The 16146-nt window shown below is 42.0% G+C and overlaps 1 protein-coding gene across 2 annotated transcripts in view; it reads right to left on the bottom strand.

Moving 5' to 3' along the window:
* The window catches only part of intu (inturned planar cell polarity protein), a 239930-nt gene that overhangs the window by 38393 nt on the left and 185391 nt on the right, over positions 1–16146 (bottom strand). For both annotated transcript variants that reach the window (XM_068042834.1, XM_068042826.1), the window contains exons 11-12: positions 13507–13728; positions 522–1022 (exon numbers count right to left, since the gene is read on the bottom strand). In XM_068042834.1, the coding sequence (XP_067898935.1) occupies positions 522–1022; positions 13507–13728 (723 nt within the window). The remainder of the gene's footprint in view (positions 1–521; positions 1023–13506; positions 13729–16146) is intronic.

Here is a 16146-nt window from a genome sequence, read left to right as displayed (position 1 = left end):
TGTTGATTTTGAATTGATTGTTAAATGAAAGTTATAGAAGTTTGTGGTCTTTCAGTAAATTCTGTCCTTTTGGTTTGTTGATCTCCATGGAGATCATAATAATTAGCATAAGAGAGCCCATCCCATCGGGGCCAGGGGCAGGTGGGGGTGGGGGGTGTGGGTGGGAGGGCACATGGATTCTAGCCAAACATCCCATTTCCTTTTTCGACAGATGCAAGATGTCAATAACTAACAGTTGCTGATTTCCGAATAGCAATTGATTGCTCTATGTTAGGCATGGAATGGATGCACTCCCCAGCTTTTCTTGCAAAGGAGGTGGAACTGGTGGTATTTCTTGCTGGTGACATCACACCTCCCCTTTTGATGCATCCCCCCACTGATCCCCACTGGAATTTCACAAAGGGCAAAAAAATTGGTAGAGACCCACAGGAGCCAGGCTCTCTGAATTCCTCTCCATCTGCTCAGATAACAGTGGCTTTCCATTGTCATGATTATCTACCACTTCAGATTTATCGCCTTACCTTAAATACACTTCCACTGCCCTCATATCCACCAGCACCTTGGGACTCTCTTCGAGGATGTTTCTTGATCATGTCAGATGTGGAATATGGACTAAAGTTCATATTGAAGGAACCAGCATCTCCAGGTCTTTCACCACCATTGTCAGAGATGCCACTGTTCCTTGGAGGACTAGACTTCAACATCCTTAAGCTGGACTCTCCAAATAGTGTCCTTCGGCTTGTTGGTGATTGAGTTGATTTAGTTGTACCTTGCAACTTGATGATAGGAGAACTGCTGATACTTTCAAACTTGTCACGAGAAGAAGGAAGGAACCAATCAGCACATGACAGGCATGCAGTGGAGGGGCTATGCAGCCTATCTTCTATACTGGCTTCGAGTCCCTCAAGCTGAAGTAAGGTTGTTTTAACTTGGTCAACATAAACAGTGTCTGGCCCTGGATTTCCATTTACTTTGGATGCACAACCTCCTGCTTCCAGCAGCACACAGAGCATCAAGTGCCTCTGAAGAGATAAAAGTCTTAATTAGTTTCAAATGCTAAAAGAACTTATCAAATACTATTAATAAAAAGGTCCAAATACTATTGATCAAAAGGAAATGGCTATGGACAAAGAGCAGAGGAGTGAAACTAATCAGATACCTTTCAAAGAACTGCACAGCCTTCTTCTGTCCTGACTTTATTGACTTTTTTAAATCTAGATCTGATACAATAGTCATCAAAAGGAACAAACAAATGTGGTATTTTGGCCACTGCAAAATCAATTTCAGATGTGATACTTATATGTTATTCCACTGAATGCTAATCTGATTTTTCCTATCTCTGCTGTTTGAGCACTTCTTAGAAAAACTGAATTATAAATTCAGAATCACACAACACTCAGAAATTCTGGTGTCTCTTTACATACAACATTCTGCAAGAAAGAAATAAAATTTGTTTTCTATAATTTTATACGTAAAACCCTATTTTTTAAGTTACAAAATCCTTCCACATAGGGGTTAATACTAAGTCAGCAGTGGCTCAGTATTAGCACTCTCACTTCTGAGTCAGCAGGTTGTGGGCTCAAGTCCCATTCCAAAGATCGAAGCACAAAACCTCAGTACAGAGTACTGAAGGAGGGCTGCATTGTCAGTGCTGCTGTCAAACCAAGGTTTGGTCTGCCCCCTCAGGTGGACATAAGAGACCCTATGGCATTACTTTCAAGAGCACGGGTGTTCTCCCCCAAGCTCTGGCCAATATTTACCCCTCATCTAACATCATTAAAAGGATTATTTGGTTATCACATTGCTGTTTGTAGGACCTTGTGAGGCACAAATTGGTAGCCGTGTTTCCTACATTACAACAGTGCCTACACTTAAAGTACTTCATTGACCGAAAAGCACTTTGTGACACCTTGAGATTGTGAAAGATGGTACATATATGAAAGTCTTTCTTTAATAGGAACAGGCAGAGCCAACTATCATTAGCCAAGTGAAAGCTGACCTAATGCTTCTGGATGACATCATCAAGCATACCCTAAAAATGAGAGAGAGGTCAATAATCAGGGAGCATAGATTTAAAATAATTGGTAGAAGGATTAGATAAATTGAGGAGAATTTATTTCACCCACAGGGTGATGGGGGTCTACCTGAAAGGGTGGTAAATGGCAAAACCCTCATCACATTTACAAAAAGCCTTGATATGCACATGAGAGCTGTAACCTACAGGGCTACCGAACAGCAGCTGGAAAGTGGGACAACTCTTTTTTTTGGCCGGCACACACACAGTGGTTTGAATGGCTTCCTTATGTGCCATAAATATTCTATGTAAGGGGACTACGAATGGAGCCTTTGCGTACACAAGAGGTAAACAAAAGGGTACAGTTGGAGGAAATATAATATCGATAGTATGAGAGTCAGGAGTGTAACATATCAAGCGCAATGAACACAGGTACATAGGAACAGCCATTTCAGCCTGTTATGTCATTCAGTGAGATCGTGGTTGTTCTGTGACCTAACTCCACATACATACCTTTGCCCATATCCCTTAATACCTTCAAGTAACAAAAATCTATCAATTTCAGATTCAAAATTAACAACTGATCTAGCATCGAACATATTTTGTGCACTGTTATGGCCACGTGGCGTGACGTGTGTGATTCCCACTGTTCAACCCCCCACCTGACCGCAGCAAGCGTATTTGTATATACAGTTTAGCCCCTTTGTGTTTTATTTTCAAATTAACAGACGGCAACATGTTTTCTTGTAGGTTTTCAAAAACAAAGTCAATTGTTTATTGATCAATACGCCTTATCCCAAAATTGTCACAACCGCATTCACTCACTCATTCACACACACACACACGCAAAGAAACAGATAGAGAAATGAAAGAGGTAGGTGGGTTTTAATGGGGGGGGTGGAGAAGGGTTACAATAAAACTGTTGAATTCTCTTGAGGCTTGAGTTATAGAGGGTTGCAGGCCTGTGATGAGTGTAGATTTCTCTCTTGATTGAAGGTTCTATTGATGATGGTGGGTCTCAATAGCTTTCTCTCTGCTGTATAATGTAGATGTCAGATTTTTATACAGCAGGGAATGTGTTTTCTGGTTTTCTGGGATGCCAGCAGTTACAAGTAGCTTCAACTTCTGGGTCAGTCTCTCTCGCTCTTTCTGGCTGTCTTTGTTTTTGAAAAATGTAACTTCTCATGTCCTGTTAGGAGACATACTGGTTTCTTGCCCATGGTGATCGCACAATATCCCAGAATGTGGCTACTTCACACCTCCTTTGTTTTAGAAGATGACATTCAATTCTGGAATGTTTCTTTGATGATTTGTCTTTTGTCTTTGTCAAACTATTTAAATGTAGAAAAGGTTAACCCCCCTTCTCTTCGGCAGTCAGTTTGGACCACTGTTCACTTTTTGTAAAAATAGAGGTTTTTTTTAAAAAGAAAGTCCATTTTATCATAACTCTTCAGAGTTACTCAATGAATGTTGTATCATCGCACCTCCGATGTGTGTGACACCTACCTGAAAGGGGAAAAAACTGAAATTTCTTGGCTGACATACGTTGTCCAGACCTCACTGCCATAAAGCAAGGTACTGCGGTAGGAGTTCAATTTGAGAGTTTTCAGGGCTCTCATTCTTGTCCAGTTCGTCCCCACTACTGCTCTCTTCCTCTATCACTTTTACTGCTTGGCACACGCTTTCTGATCGATCTAGTTCCTGGCTGTAATATCTTTTCTGCATGTTCATATGACACAGTCTTTGTTTTTTTCCTTCTGTCAGGGTAATTAGGTAGTTATACAAAATTGGCTGAGTGACAGGAAACAAAGAGTAGTAGTTAATGGATTTTTTTTGGGCTGGAGGAAGGTTTGTCGTGAAGTTCCCCAGGGAACTGTGTTGGGACCCTTGCTTTTCCTGATATATATTAATGACCTAGACCATGGTGTACAGGGCACAATTTCAAAGTTTACAGATGATACGAAACTTGGAAGTATTATGAAGTGTGAGCAGGATAGTGTAGAACTTTAAAAGGACATAGACAATTTGGTGGAATAGGCAGACAGGTGGCAGATGAAGAACATGGAGCAATACATAATAAAGGGTACAATTCTAAAGGGGGTGCAGGAGCAGAGGGACCTAGGTGTATATGTGTACAAGATGAGAGAGCGGTTAATAAAGCATAAAATATCCTGGGCATAGAGTACAAGAGCAAGGAATTTATGTTGAACTTGTATAAGACACTAGCTCAGCCTTAGCTGGAGTACTGCGTCCTATTCTGGGCACCGCACTTGAGGAAAGACGGGAGGGCATTGGAGAGAGTATAGAAAAAATTCACAAGAATAGTTCCAGGGATAAGGAATTTCAGTTATGAAGATAGATTGGAGAAGTTTGGACTGTTTTCCTTGAAGGGAAGGCAGAGAGGTGATTTGATAAAGGTATTCAAAATCATGAGAGGTCTGGACAGAGTAGATAGAGAGAAACTGTTCCCACTTGTGAAAGGATCGAGAACGAGAGGGCACAGATTTAAAGTATTTGGTAAGAGAAGCAAAAGTAACATGAGGAAAAACGTTTTCACGTAGTGAGTGGTTAAGGTCTGGAATGCGCTGCCTGAGAACGCGGAAGAGGCAAGTTCAATTGAAGCCTATGTCCTCTAGTAACTGACTCTTCCACCCTGGGAAAAAGCTTCTGACTATCCACTCTGTCCATGCCGCTCATAACTTTGTAAACCTCTATCATGTCACCCCTCCACCTCCATCGTTCCAGTGAAAACAATCCGAGTTTATCCAACCTCTCCTCATAGCTAATGCCCTCCAGACCAGGCAACATCCTGGTAAACCTCCTCTGTACCCTCTCCAAAGACTCCACGTCCTTCTGGTAGTGTGGCGACCAGAATTGCACACAATATTCTAAGTGTGACCTAACTAAGGTTCTGTACAGCTGCAACATGACTTGCCAATTTTTATACTCTGTGCCCCAACCGATGAAGGCAAGCATGCCGTATGCCTTCTTGACTACCTTATCCACCTGCATTGCCACTTTCAGTGACCTGTGGACCTGTACGCCCAGATCTCTCTGCCCGGATTAAACTCCATCTGCCATTTCTCCGCCCAAGTCTCCAACCGATGTATTTCCTCTCACTCCTTCTGAAACTGCATCTCCCTTTCCTCTTTTTCCTTCTGAAACTCTCTTTCCTCTTTTTCCTTTTGATGCTGAAACTGTATTTCTTTCCTTTTCATCTGTAACTGGATTCTGGCTAAAGTTATTTGTTCAAACTCAGATTCTAGGCTTTCCTCATCCAGTTCAGGGATAGGTTTACATGATATAAAAACAAGAAATGCTGGATATACTCAGGTCTGGCAGCATCTGTGGAGGGAGAAGCAGAGTTAACGTTTCAGGTCAGTGACCTTTCATCAGAACTGGCAGAGGCTAGAAGTGTAATAGGGTTTAAGTAAATAAAGCAGGGGTGGGGCAAGAGATAACCAAAGAGAAGGTGTTGATAGGAGAAGGTCACAGAGAATAATTGACCAGAAGGTCATGGAGCAAAGACAAACGGTATGTTAATGGTGTGAAGAACAAAGCATTAGTGCAGAGAGGGTGTTAACTGACAGAAAAATACAACAACCTGGCCCAAAGCACAGACATGACAAAAAAAGCAGTGGGTTGGCACATGGTAAAAAAAATGAATGAAGAAACAAAATGAAATAAAATAAGCAAATAAAAAAGAAAAAATAGCTAAAAATAAAAAGGGGGGCCCCATCATGCTCTGAAATTACTGAACTCAATGTTCAGTCTGGCAGGCTGTAGCATGCCTAATCGCTAAATGAGATGCTGTTCCTCGAGCTTGCGTTGATGCTCACTGGAACACTGCAGCAATCCCAGGACAGAGATGTGGGTATGAGAGCGGGGGGGGGGGGTTGAAATGGCAAGCAACCGGAAGCTCAGGGTCATGCTTTCGGACGGAGCGGAGGTGTTTCGCAAAGCAGTCACCAAATCTGCGTTTTGTCTCCCCAATGTAGAGAAGACTACATTGTGAACAGCGAATACAGTATACTAAATTGAAAGAAGTACAAGTAAATCGCTGCTTCACCTGAAAGGAGTGCTTGGGGCCTTGGATAGTGAGGAGAGAGGAGGTAAATAGGCAGGTATTACACCTCCTGCGATTGCAGGGGAAGGTGAAGTGGGAAGGGGACGAAGTGTTGGGGGTAATGGAGGAGAGGACCAGGGTGTCGTGGAGGGAATGATCCCTTCGGAATGCTAACAGGGGAGGGGAGGGCAAGATGCGTTTGGTAGTGGCTTCACACTGCAGGTGGCGGAAATGGCGCAGGATGATCCTTTGGATGTGGAGGCTGGTGGGGTGGTAAGTGAGGAGAAGGGGAACCCTGTTGCAGTTCTGGGAGGGAGGGGAAAGGGTGAGGTAGAGGTGCGGGAAATGGGCCAGACACAGTTGAGGGCCCTGTCAACTACAGTGGGGGGGGAATCCTCGGTTGAGGAAAAAGGAAGACATATCAGAAACGCTGTCGTGGAAGGTTGCATCATCAGAGCGGATGCATCGGAGACGGAGAAACTGGGAGAATGGAATGAGTCCTTACAGGAGGCAGGGTGTGAAGAAGTGTAGTCGAGGTAGCTGTGAGAGTCGGTGGGCTTATTATGAATATTAGTGGACAGCCTATCCCCAGAGATGGAGACAGAGAAGTCTAGGAAGGGAAGGGAAGTGTCGGTGATGAACCATGTAAAAGTGAGAGAAGGGTGGAAGTTAGAAGCAAAGTTGATAAAGTTTTCCAGTTTGGGGCAGAAGCAGGAAACGGTACCGATACAGTGAGTTTAAAATGGCTGGCTAGACTTTTCACCAGTTCAGGTTTCTTTGCTTTTTGTCTGAAAGTGATTCTCATCTCTGTAGTTAAGCTTTTAAAATCTTCAACATTTAATTTGCTAAAATTTATTATGGGATAGCTCTCCTTGCTCTACAAACTCCCTAGCATTAAGTGTGGCCATCTCTTTTGTTTCTAGTATGTAGAAAAAAAAAAAATACAAGAAAACCTGTTAGTTTATTTTTCCACAATTTTAGAGGTCAATTTTCCTCCCGTTTTCTAAATCTCTCGTTTGTCTTGTGGTTCAGATCCTGGCTTCAAGCCCCCAATTTGTTACAGCATGTGGTGTGACGTGGGTGGGTCCCACTGTTAACTCCCCACCTGACTACAGCAAGAGTATTTGTATTTAGAGTTTAGCCCCTATGTGTTTTATTTTTCAAATAAGACGACAGTGACAGGTTTTCTTGTAGGTTTTTAAAAACAGAAAGTCAATTGTTTATTGATCAATACGCCTTATCCCAAAATTGTCACAATCGCTTCACTCACACATTCGCTCACGCACACACACACAGGAAACATAGAGAAATGAAAGAGGTAGACGGGTTTTAGCAGGGGAAGAAGGGTTACGATAAACCTGTTGAATTCTCGAGACTCAAGTTATAGAGGGTTGCAGGCCTGTGATGATTGCAGATTTTTCTCTTGATTGAAGGTTCTGCTGAAGATGGTGGGTCACTTCTAGCTCTCTCTCTGCTGTATGATATAGATGTTGTATTTTTTCCAGCAGGGCATGTGTTTTCTGAAATGTTAGCAGTTACAAGTAGCTTCACCTTCTGTGTCAGTCTCTCTCTTTCTGGCTTTTTTTTTTAAAAGGTCAAACTGTCACTTCTCACCTTCTGTTAGGAGACATACTGTTTCCCCCCCCCCCCCCCCCACTCCCGTGGTAATCGCACAATGGCCCAGGACGTGGCTACTTCACTCCTCCTTTGTTTTAGAATATGACGTTCAATTATGGAATGTTCCGATGATAGGTGTGAGATGGGTTTCATTATCACCTTTTGGCTTTGAAGATTTGTCCTTTGTCTTTGTCAGACTATTTGACTATACAAAAGGTTAATTCCATTCTCTTCAGTGGCCATTTTGGATCATTTTTCACTTTAAAAAAATAGAAGTTCTTTTATTTTTAAAAAGACAAAGTCTGTTTTTTCATAACTCTTCAGAGTTACTCCCGTGAATGTTGCATCATCGCACCTCCGATGTGCGTGACAGTGTATTATTGTTTCCTAATTACACTCTTGAAAGGTCTGGCTCTAATTTTTTGATTGTTCCCCTAGTCATAAATTCCCCAACCACCTGAAGTAGTTGCATACTATCTTTTCCTATATTTTCCCCTCATTATCTCAAAAACTTAAATCAAATTACCCCTTAATCTTCTAAATTCCAGGGAATACAACCCTAGTTTGCGTAATCTCTCCTCATAATGTAACCCTTGGAATCTAGTATCATTACGGTAAATTTACACTACACTCCCTCCAAAGCCAATATTTTCTTCCTAATGTGTGGTGCCTAGAGATGCGGACAGTACTCCAGGTGTAGTTTAACTAGGGCTTTGTCTGGCTGAATCATGACTTATACCCTCTTGTATTCTCGTCCTCTTGCATTTCATTAGCCTTTTTGATTATTTCCAGTGCCTGTTTGTAACATTTTAATGATCTATGAACATAGACCCTCAACTCTCTTTAGACCACCACTGTTTCTAGCTTTTCACCATTTAGAAAGTACTCTGTTCTATATTTTTTAGGTCCAAAGTAGATGACCTCACATTTACCAACATTAAAATCCATTTGCCACAGTTTATCCCAGTCACTTAATCTACGACTATCTCTTGTAATTTTATGCTTTCATCTACACCGTTTACAATGCCTCCCATCTTTGTGAAAACTTGGATATGAGGCTTTCTATGCCACCATCTGAGTTGTTAATAAATACAGTTGAGGCCCCAGCACAGATACCTTCAGGAGACTGCTAGTCACATACTGCCAATTTAAGTACCTTCCTATTATCCCTACTTTTTGTCTCCTGCCACTCACCAATTTCCAAACCAGGTCAACAATTTGCTTTCAATTCCACGAGCTTTAACTTTAGCTAACATTTTCTTATGAGGGACTTTATCAAATGCCTTCAGGAAGTCCACATAAATAACATTCATAGGCATTCTCCTGTCTGCTAGTTATCTCTTATTCAAACAGGTTTGTCAGGCATGACCTATTCTTTACAAAGTCATGATGGCTCTCACAGATCAGCTGAAAATTTTCAAGGTGTTCAGTCACTCTATCCTTAATTAGAGACTCTGGTAATTTCCTGACAATGGATGTTAGACTAACTGGTCTGTTGTTCCCCAATTTTCCTCTCTCTCCTTTCTTTAATAGGGAGTGACATGCACAATTTTCCAATCTAAAGGAACAGTCCCTGAATCAAGAACACGTCTGAAGATTATCGTTAAAATGTTCACACCTACTTCCTTTAAAATCCTGGAATTGAAATCACCTGGTCCTGGTGATTTGCCATTCTTAGTACCATTATTTTCTTCATGACTGCTATTTTGCTTAGAGCTTAGTGCCAGTAAAGTGTATAGTGGAGAAATGCTGGAATAGGATGGAGTGGTTGAGAGCCTCAAAGGCAGCTGGGTGGGTGAGGACGGAATGTGAGCTGAAGTCTCGTTCACACAGAATGTTATCTGTGACTGACTGGCACAGGCTTATTTCTCTAGGTGGAGTGAAAGCAGGATTTAAGAATTTTGAACAGGAAGTTGCAGGAATGATGCGAGAATAATTGTTAGGCAACAATGTACTCTAAAATTTGAGAGAAAGAGAAGGTTGAAGATGAGCCAGAAGTTGTGGAGAATGGAAGGTTAAGGGCAGTATTGTGGTTGAAGATGGGAGTTTTAAAGAATATAGGAACCATTTGGAAGGATATGGATGGTTGAATGTCACTAAGCACGGGACTGAGGAAACAAAGTAGGGTGGTCAGGAGTTAGCATGGGAAGGATCCAGTTGGAAAGAAAGTTGGAGGCAAAAGGGTAGAGAAAGGAAGGGTTATGAGGAGGAACAGGGAACAAAGAAGATGCTCTTGACTCTGACCATGAGGAATCTACAAACTACTCACAGAGTTTTACATTGCTATGTCAATCAAAATGGAACTGAATACTATAAAGACAACAGCAGACATAAATGACAAGCATTCTGCAGTGCAAGTGATTCCTGAGCTACTGGCACATGGAGATGTCATTTTAGATTCTAACTGGCTGGGGTTGAGTTGAATATGTATTGGGATTTGACTGATATTTGGCATTTCAGACAAATGCATTCAACTTTTATGATAACATTGTTTTCATGTTAATTTTATCTGTAATTCACTTCCTGCAGATTATGTAAGTTGGGTCAGTCCATGATACCTTGATAAAATAAGTGGCCTTTATTTACTCCATATTTGTGCTAGTAAAGCTTTTGATAGTCTTTTACTGTTAGGGATGGTTCATGCAGATGGCCCCAACTAGTGACTATTTACAGAGTCACTTGGCTGGGAGTGTACTATAGGTCTCCAAACAGTCAGGGAGAGATTGAGGAGCAGATATGTTGGCAAATCTCTGAGAGGTGTAAAAATAATAGGGTAATAATAGTAGGGGATTTCAACTTACCTAATATCAACGGGGATAGTCTTAGTGTAAAAGGCTTAAAGGGGGTGGAATGCTCAAAATGCATACAGGAGAGCTTTTTGAGCCAGTACGTAGGAAGTCCTACAAAAGAAGGGGCAGTACTGGACCTAATTCTAGGGAATGAAGCTGGACAAGTGGTAGAAGTGTCAGTGGTGGAGCATTTCGGGGATAGTGACCAAAACTCTGTAAGATTTAAGGTTGTTATGGAAAAGAACAAAGACGGGCCAGAAATAAAGGTACTGAATTGGGGGAAGGCCGATTTCAATATGATAAAACAGAATCTGGCCTAAGTGGACTGGGAGCAGCTACTTGTAGGAAAGTCTATATCACATCAGTGGGAGTCATTCAAAGAGGAAATTGTGAGGGTTCAGAGCCAACATGTACCCGTTAAGGTGAAGGGTAGGACCAACAAGTCCAGAGAACCCTGGATGTCAAGGGATATAGAGGATTGGATCAGGAAAAAAAAGGAGGCTTACGGCAGATTCGGAGCGCTGAAAACAGCGGAGGCACTAGAGGAGTATAGAAAGTGTAGGGGGGTATCAAAAAACGTAATTAGGAGAGCGAAGAGGGGACATGAAAAAACACTGGCAGGCAAGATAAAGGAAAATCCTATGGCGTTTTATAAGTATATTAAGGGTAAGAGGATAACCAGGGAAACAGTGGGGCCCTTTAGTGACCAAAGTGGCAATCTGTGCGTGGAGTCAGAGGAGATAGGTAAGGTTTTAAATGATTGCTTTTCATCTGTGTTCACTATGGAGAAGGACGATGTAGGTGTAGAGATCAGGGAGGGGGATTGTGATATACTTGAACATATTAGCATTGAAGGGAGGAAGTATTAGCTGTTATAGTGGGCTTAAAAGTGGATAAATCCCAGGCCCACATGTATCCCAGGCTGTTATGTGAGGCGAGGGAGGAGATAGCAGGGGCTCTGACACAGGCGGCACAGTGGCGCAGTGGTTAGCACTGCAGCCTCACAGCTCCAGGGACCCGGGTTCGATTCTGGGTACTGCCTGTGTGGAGTTTGCAAGTTCTCCCTGTGTCTGCGTGGGTTTTCTCCGGGTGCTCCGGTTTCCTCCCACAAGCCAAAAGACTTGCAGGTTGATAGGTAAATTGACCATTATAAATTGTCACTAGTATAGGTAGGTGGTAGGGAAATATAGGGACAGGTGGGGATGTGGTAGGAATATGGAATTAGTGTAGGATTAGTATAAATGGGTGGTTGATGGTCGGCACAGACTCGGTGGGCCGAAGGGCCTGTTTCAGTGCTGTATCTCTAATCTAATCTAAAATTTTCAAATTCTCTCTGGCCACAGGAGAGGTACCAGAGGACTGGAGGACAGCGAATGTGGTGTTATTATTCAAGAAGGGTAGCAGAGATAAACCAGGTAATTATACGCCTGTGAGTCTAACATCAGTGGTTGGGAAACTATCGGAAAAAATTCTGAGGGACAGGATTAATCTCCACTTGGAGAGGCAGGGATTAATCAGGGATCGTCAGCGTGGCTTTGTCAGGGGGAGATCGTGTCTAACTAACTTGATTGAATTTTTCGAGGCGGTGACTAGATGTGTAGATGAGGGTAAAGCAGTTGATGTAGTCTACATGGACTTCAGTAAGGTTTTTGATAAAATCTCGCATGGGAGATTGGTTAAGAAGTTAAGAGCCCATGGGATCCAGGACAATTTGGCAAATTGGATCCAACATTGGCTTAGTGGCAGGAGGCAGAGGGTAATGGTCAAGGGTTGTTTTTGCGAGTGGAAGCCTGTGACCAGTGGTGTACCGCAGGGATCGGTGCTGGGACCCTCGCTGTTTGTAGTGTACATTAATGATTTAGATGTGAATATAGGAGGTATGATAAGAAAGTTCGCAGATGACACGGAAATTGGTGGTGTGGTAGATAGTGAGGAGGAAAGCCTTAGATTACAGGACGATATAAATGCGCTGGTAAGATGGGCGGAGCAGTGGCAAATGGAATTTAATCCTGAGAAGTGTGAGGTGATGCATTTTGGGAGGACTAACAAGGCAAGGGAATATACAATGAATGGTAGGACCCTAGGAAGTACAGAAGGTCAGAGGGACCTTGGTGTACTTGCCATAGATCACAGAAGGCAGCAGCACAGGTAGCTAAGGTGGTTAGGAAGGCATATGGGATACTTGCCTTTATTAGTTGAGGCATACAATATAAGAGCAGGGAGGTTATGATGGAGCTGCATAAAATGCTAGTTAGGTCACAGCTGGAGTACTGTGTACAGTTCTGGGCACCACACTATAGGAAGGGTGTGATTGCACTGGAGATTCACCAGGATGTTGCCTGGGCTGGAGCATTTCAGCTATGAAGGGAGACTGAAAAGGCTATGGTTGTTTTCCTTAGAGCAGAGAAGGCTGACCGGGGACATGATTGAGGTATACAAAATTATGAGGGGCATTGATAGGTTAGATAGGAAGAAACTTTTTCCCTTAGCGGAGGGGTCAATAACCAGGGGGCATAGATTTAAGGTAAGGGGCAGGAGGTTTAGAGGGGATTTGAGGAAAAACTTTTCACCCAGAGGGTGGTTGGAATCTGGAACGCACTGCCTGAAGAGGGGGTAGAGACAGGAACCCTCACAACATTTAAGAAGTATTTACATGAGCACTTGAAACGCCATAGCATATATGGCTACAGGCCAAGTGCTGGAAAATGGGATTAGAATAGTTAGGTGCTTGATGGCCGGCACAGACACGATGGGCCGAAGGGCCTGTTTCTGTGCTGTATACATCTATGACTCTATATGGAATGACCAAAATTATTTCAAATATCCATTAATTAGGAAGTTACACATTTAAGCTGCAATTACTTCTATGACAAAGGAAATGACATCAGTAACTGAATCATCAGGTGAAGTGCTATCGCCCAAAGATTCATGAACTATAACTTTCTATTACTTACTTGCATTGGAACAGCACTACACTACATATCAGAAGAAAATATATATAAACATAATTTAATGCATACCAAACCAACAATTAGCAAAAAGTATCTTCCTTTTGGCTCTTGGTAACCCTCAATGATCAGTTCGTGACTTGATAAAATGCGTCTATATGGAAACGTCTCTCGCCAAATGATCAGTTGACCAATCCTTTGCTCTGCTGCTAGGGGTAGTAAGCAATAATGCTGGCAGTAAAGTGCAATGTCAAGGAGGTCTTCTTTGGGCAGATGATTGCCAATCAAGTAACCCTTAAAAATATAATAAAAGTCCAAGAGAAGAATTTGCGTGAAGAATTGCTTTAAAGATCAAAAGTACAAGTCAATAGTAAAAATTACAACCTCACTGAAAAGCAATTCTAACAATTTGCCACATTGCTAAAATATGTTGTATTTCTGCAAGTAGTACAGGTTGTATGTAAATTCTAACTGTATACAAACACCTGCTGCTCAAACTTGCACAACTGAGATTTACCAAAATTGCTCAACCCCATACTTTTGGAGTCAGTGTTTAGTCAAAATCAAAGTAGCATCATCGTACTTGTGCTCTTCAGTGTAGATGAAGCACCTGTTTAACTCCCACTGGTTTTCAACAGTGCCATTACCAAGTCCATCAACAACAACTTTGTGGCCAGCACTGATCAAAAGCTTAATTGGTTAAACCACATTAACACATGGCTGCAGGAACATTGTAGATGTTATGTATTCTGTGATGAATAGCTCATCTCCCACCCCTTAAAGCATCTCTAATATCTACAAGACTCAAGTCAGGAAGAAGATGACATACACACTACTTGCCTGGGAAAGTGCAACCGCAACACTTATGATCAATACCATCCAGGAAATAACTGTTTGCTTCATTGATGCCCCTGGCACAAAGGCTCAATACTCACCCCTCCTCCATCACTGACATATTATGGCTGCAGTTTGTATGATCTACAGGATGCATTGCAGTAACTTGAGGGGAGGCGGTGGCGTTAGTGGTAATGTCGCTAGACTAGTAATCCAGAACCGAGGCTAATGCTCTGGAGACATGGGTTCAAATCCCACCACGGCAGATGGTGAAATTTGAAATGATTGTTGTAAAAACCCATCTGGTTCACTAATGTTCTTTAAGGGAGGAAATCTGTCGTCCTTATCTGGTCTGGCTTACATGCGAGTCCAGACCCATAGCAATGTGGTTGACTTTTAACTGCCCTCGGAAATGCCACTCAGTTCAAGGGCAATTAGAGATGGGCAATAAATGCTGGCCTAGTCAGTGATGCCCACATCCCACAAATACTAAAAAAAAACTTACCAATTTTACTTCAACAGCACCTCCCTCCCTTAAAACAGCTACCACTGAGCAGGACAAGAGCATCAATATATTGAGAACACCATTATCTCAAAGCTACCATTTAGTTCTCACACTATTCTAAAATTTGGACATATATTGCCATTTCTTTATCTTTGCTATTCTGGAATTTCCTACTGAGCACCATTATGGGAGCACCATCACTATAAAGCCTGCAGCAGTTCAAGGTGAAGGCCAACAACTTCCTTCACAGGTAAGTAGGGATCAGCAATAATTCTGGGCATGCCAGTTGCCTATATCCAGAGAACAAATAATTAAAAAATTATCGTAACTTAGCATAGTTAATTACTCCTTTTTGTAACATCCCTGAAGCTGTCTTAGCTCCTTCTACATTTCCACTTCAGTCCTACGTATTGTCAGTCAAAATGTTATATCATGTTTGTGCATGCTGCAAGTGAAGCTGCTTCATAGTCTTGTACAGCGGTGTCACCTATACAAAGCAAAGCAATATTAACATGTCACTAGCTACTACATAATGCTAAAAATGGTAGGAATATCCAACGTAGGTAAGAATTAATCCTCCACATTAATAGAAAATATTGAGCTGTGAGATGTGGAACAACTATTTCACTGGAAAGAATACATTCAAAACTCAAGCAACAGAGGTCTATTTGTACTGCAAGGTATTAAATCTACAAACATCAAATACTGAAGTCAGTTAAGCTGTTTTTTGGTGTCACAGGAAAGTTGCTCTGAAATCATGGAGATCTATAACTTATTAGGAGAAACGTTATTGAAAATAAAATTAGAGGTGTGTGAAATCACCAAGTGGCTTAAGTGGTAGAAAAACAACAGAAATGCTTTATTTTCAAATTACTGGTGGTGACCTTAGTTGACAAACATTTTAACACTTTTATATGATGGTCTTCTGTGTGCTACTTCAACAAAGCCACTTCCAACTTGGTTATCAAAGGGATAGGCTTCGGTTCACTCACACAACACGTGCAATACAAAGGTAGTTGGAAAAGTAAGCTGCAAGATGGATGCAAAAGCAGCTGCAAAGGGATATTGACCAGTCAAATTATTTGGGAAAGAAGGTGGCAGGTGCAGTATAATACAGGGAAGTGTGAAACTATCCACTTCAGTAGGAGGAATGGAAAAGCAGAACCTATTTTTAAAAACAGGTGACATACAAGAATTTTTTTTTTATTCAGGGCACTGTCTTTCTCTAGTGGCGCAGTGGTTAGCACTGCAGCCTCACAGCTCCAGCGACCCAGGTTCAATTCTGGGTACTGCCTGTGTGGAGTTTGCAAGTTCTCCCTGTGTCTGCGTGGGTTTTCTCCGGGTGCTCCAGTTTCCTCCCACAGCCAAAAGAC

This window comes from Heterodontus francisci, chromosome 1 (genome assembly GCF_036365525.1).
Source record: "Heterodontus francisci isolate sHetFra1 chromosome 1, sHetFra1.hap1, whole genome shotgun sequence".
Taxonomy (NCBI): Eukaryota; Metazoa; Chordata; class Chondrichthyes; order Heterodontiformes; family Heterodontidae; genus Heterodontus; species Heterodontus francisci.
Note: the sequence above shows the minus strand (reverse complement) of the source record. Positions and strands in the feature narration are given on the sequence as shown.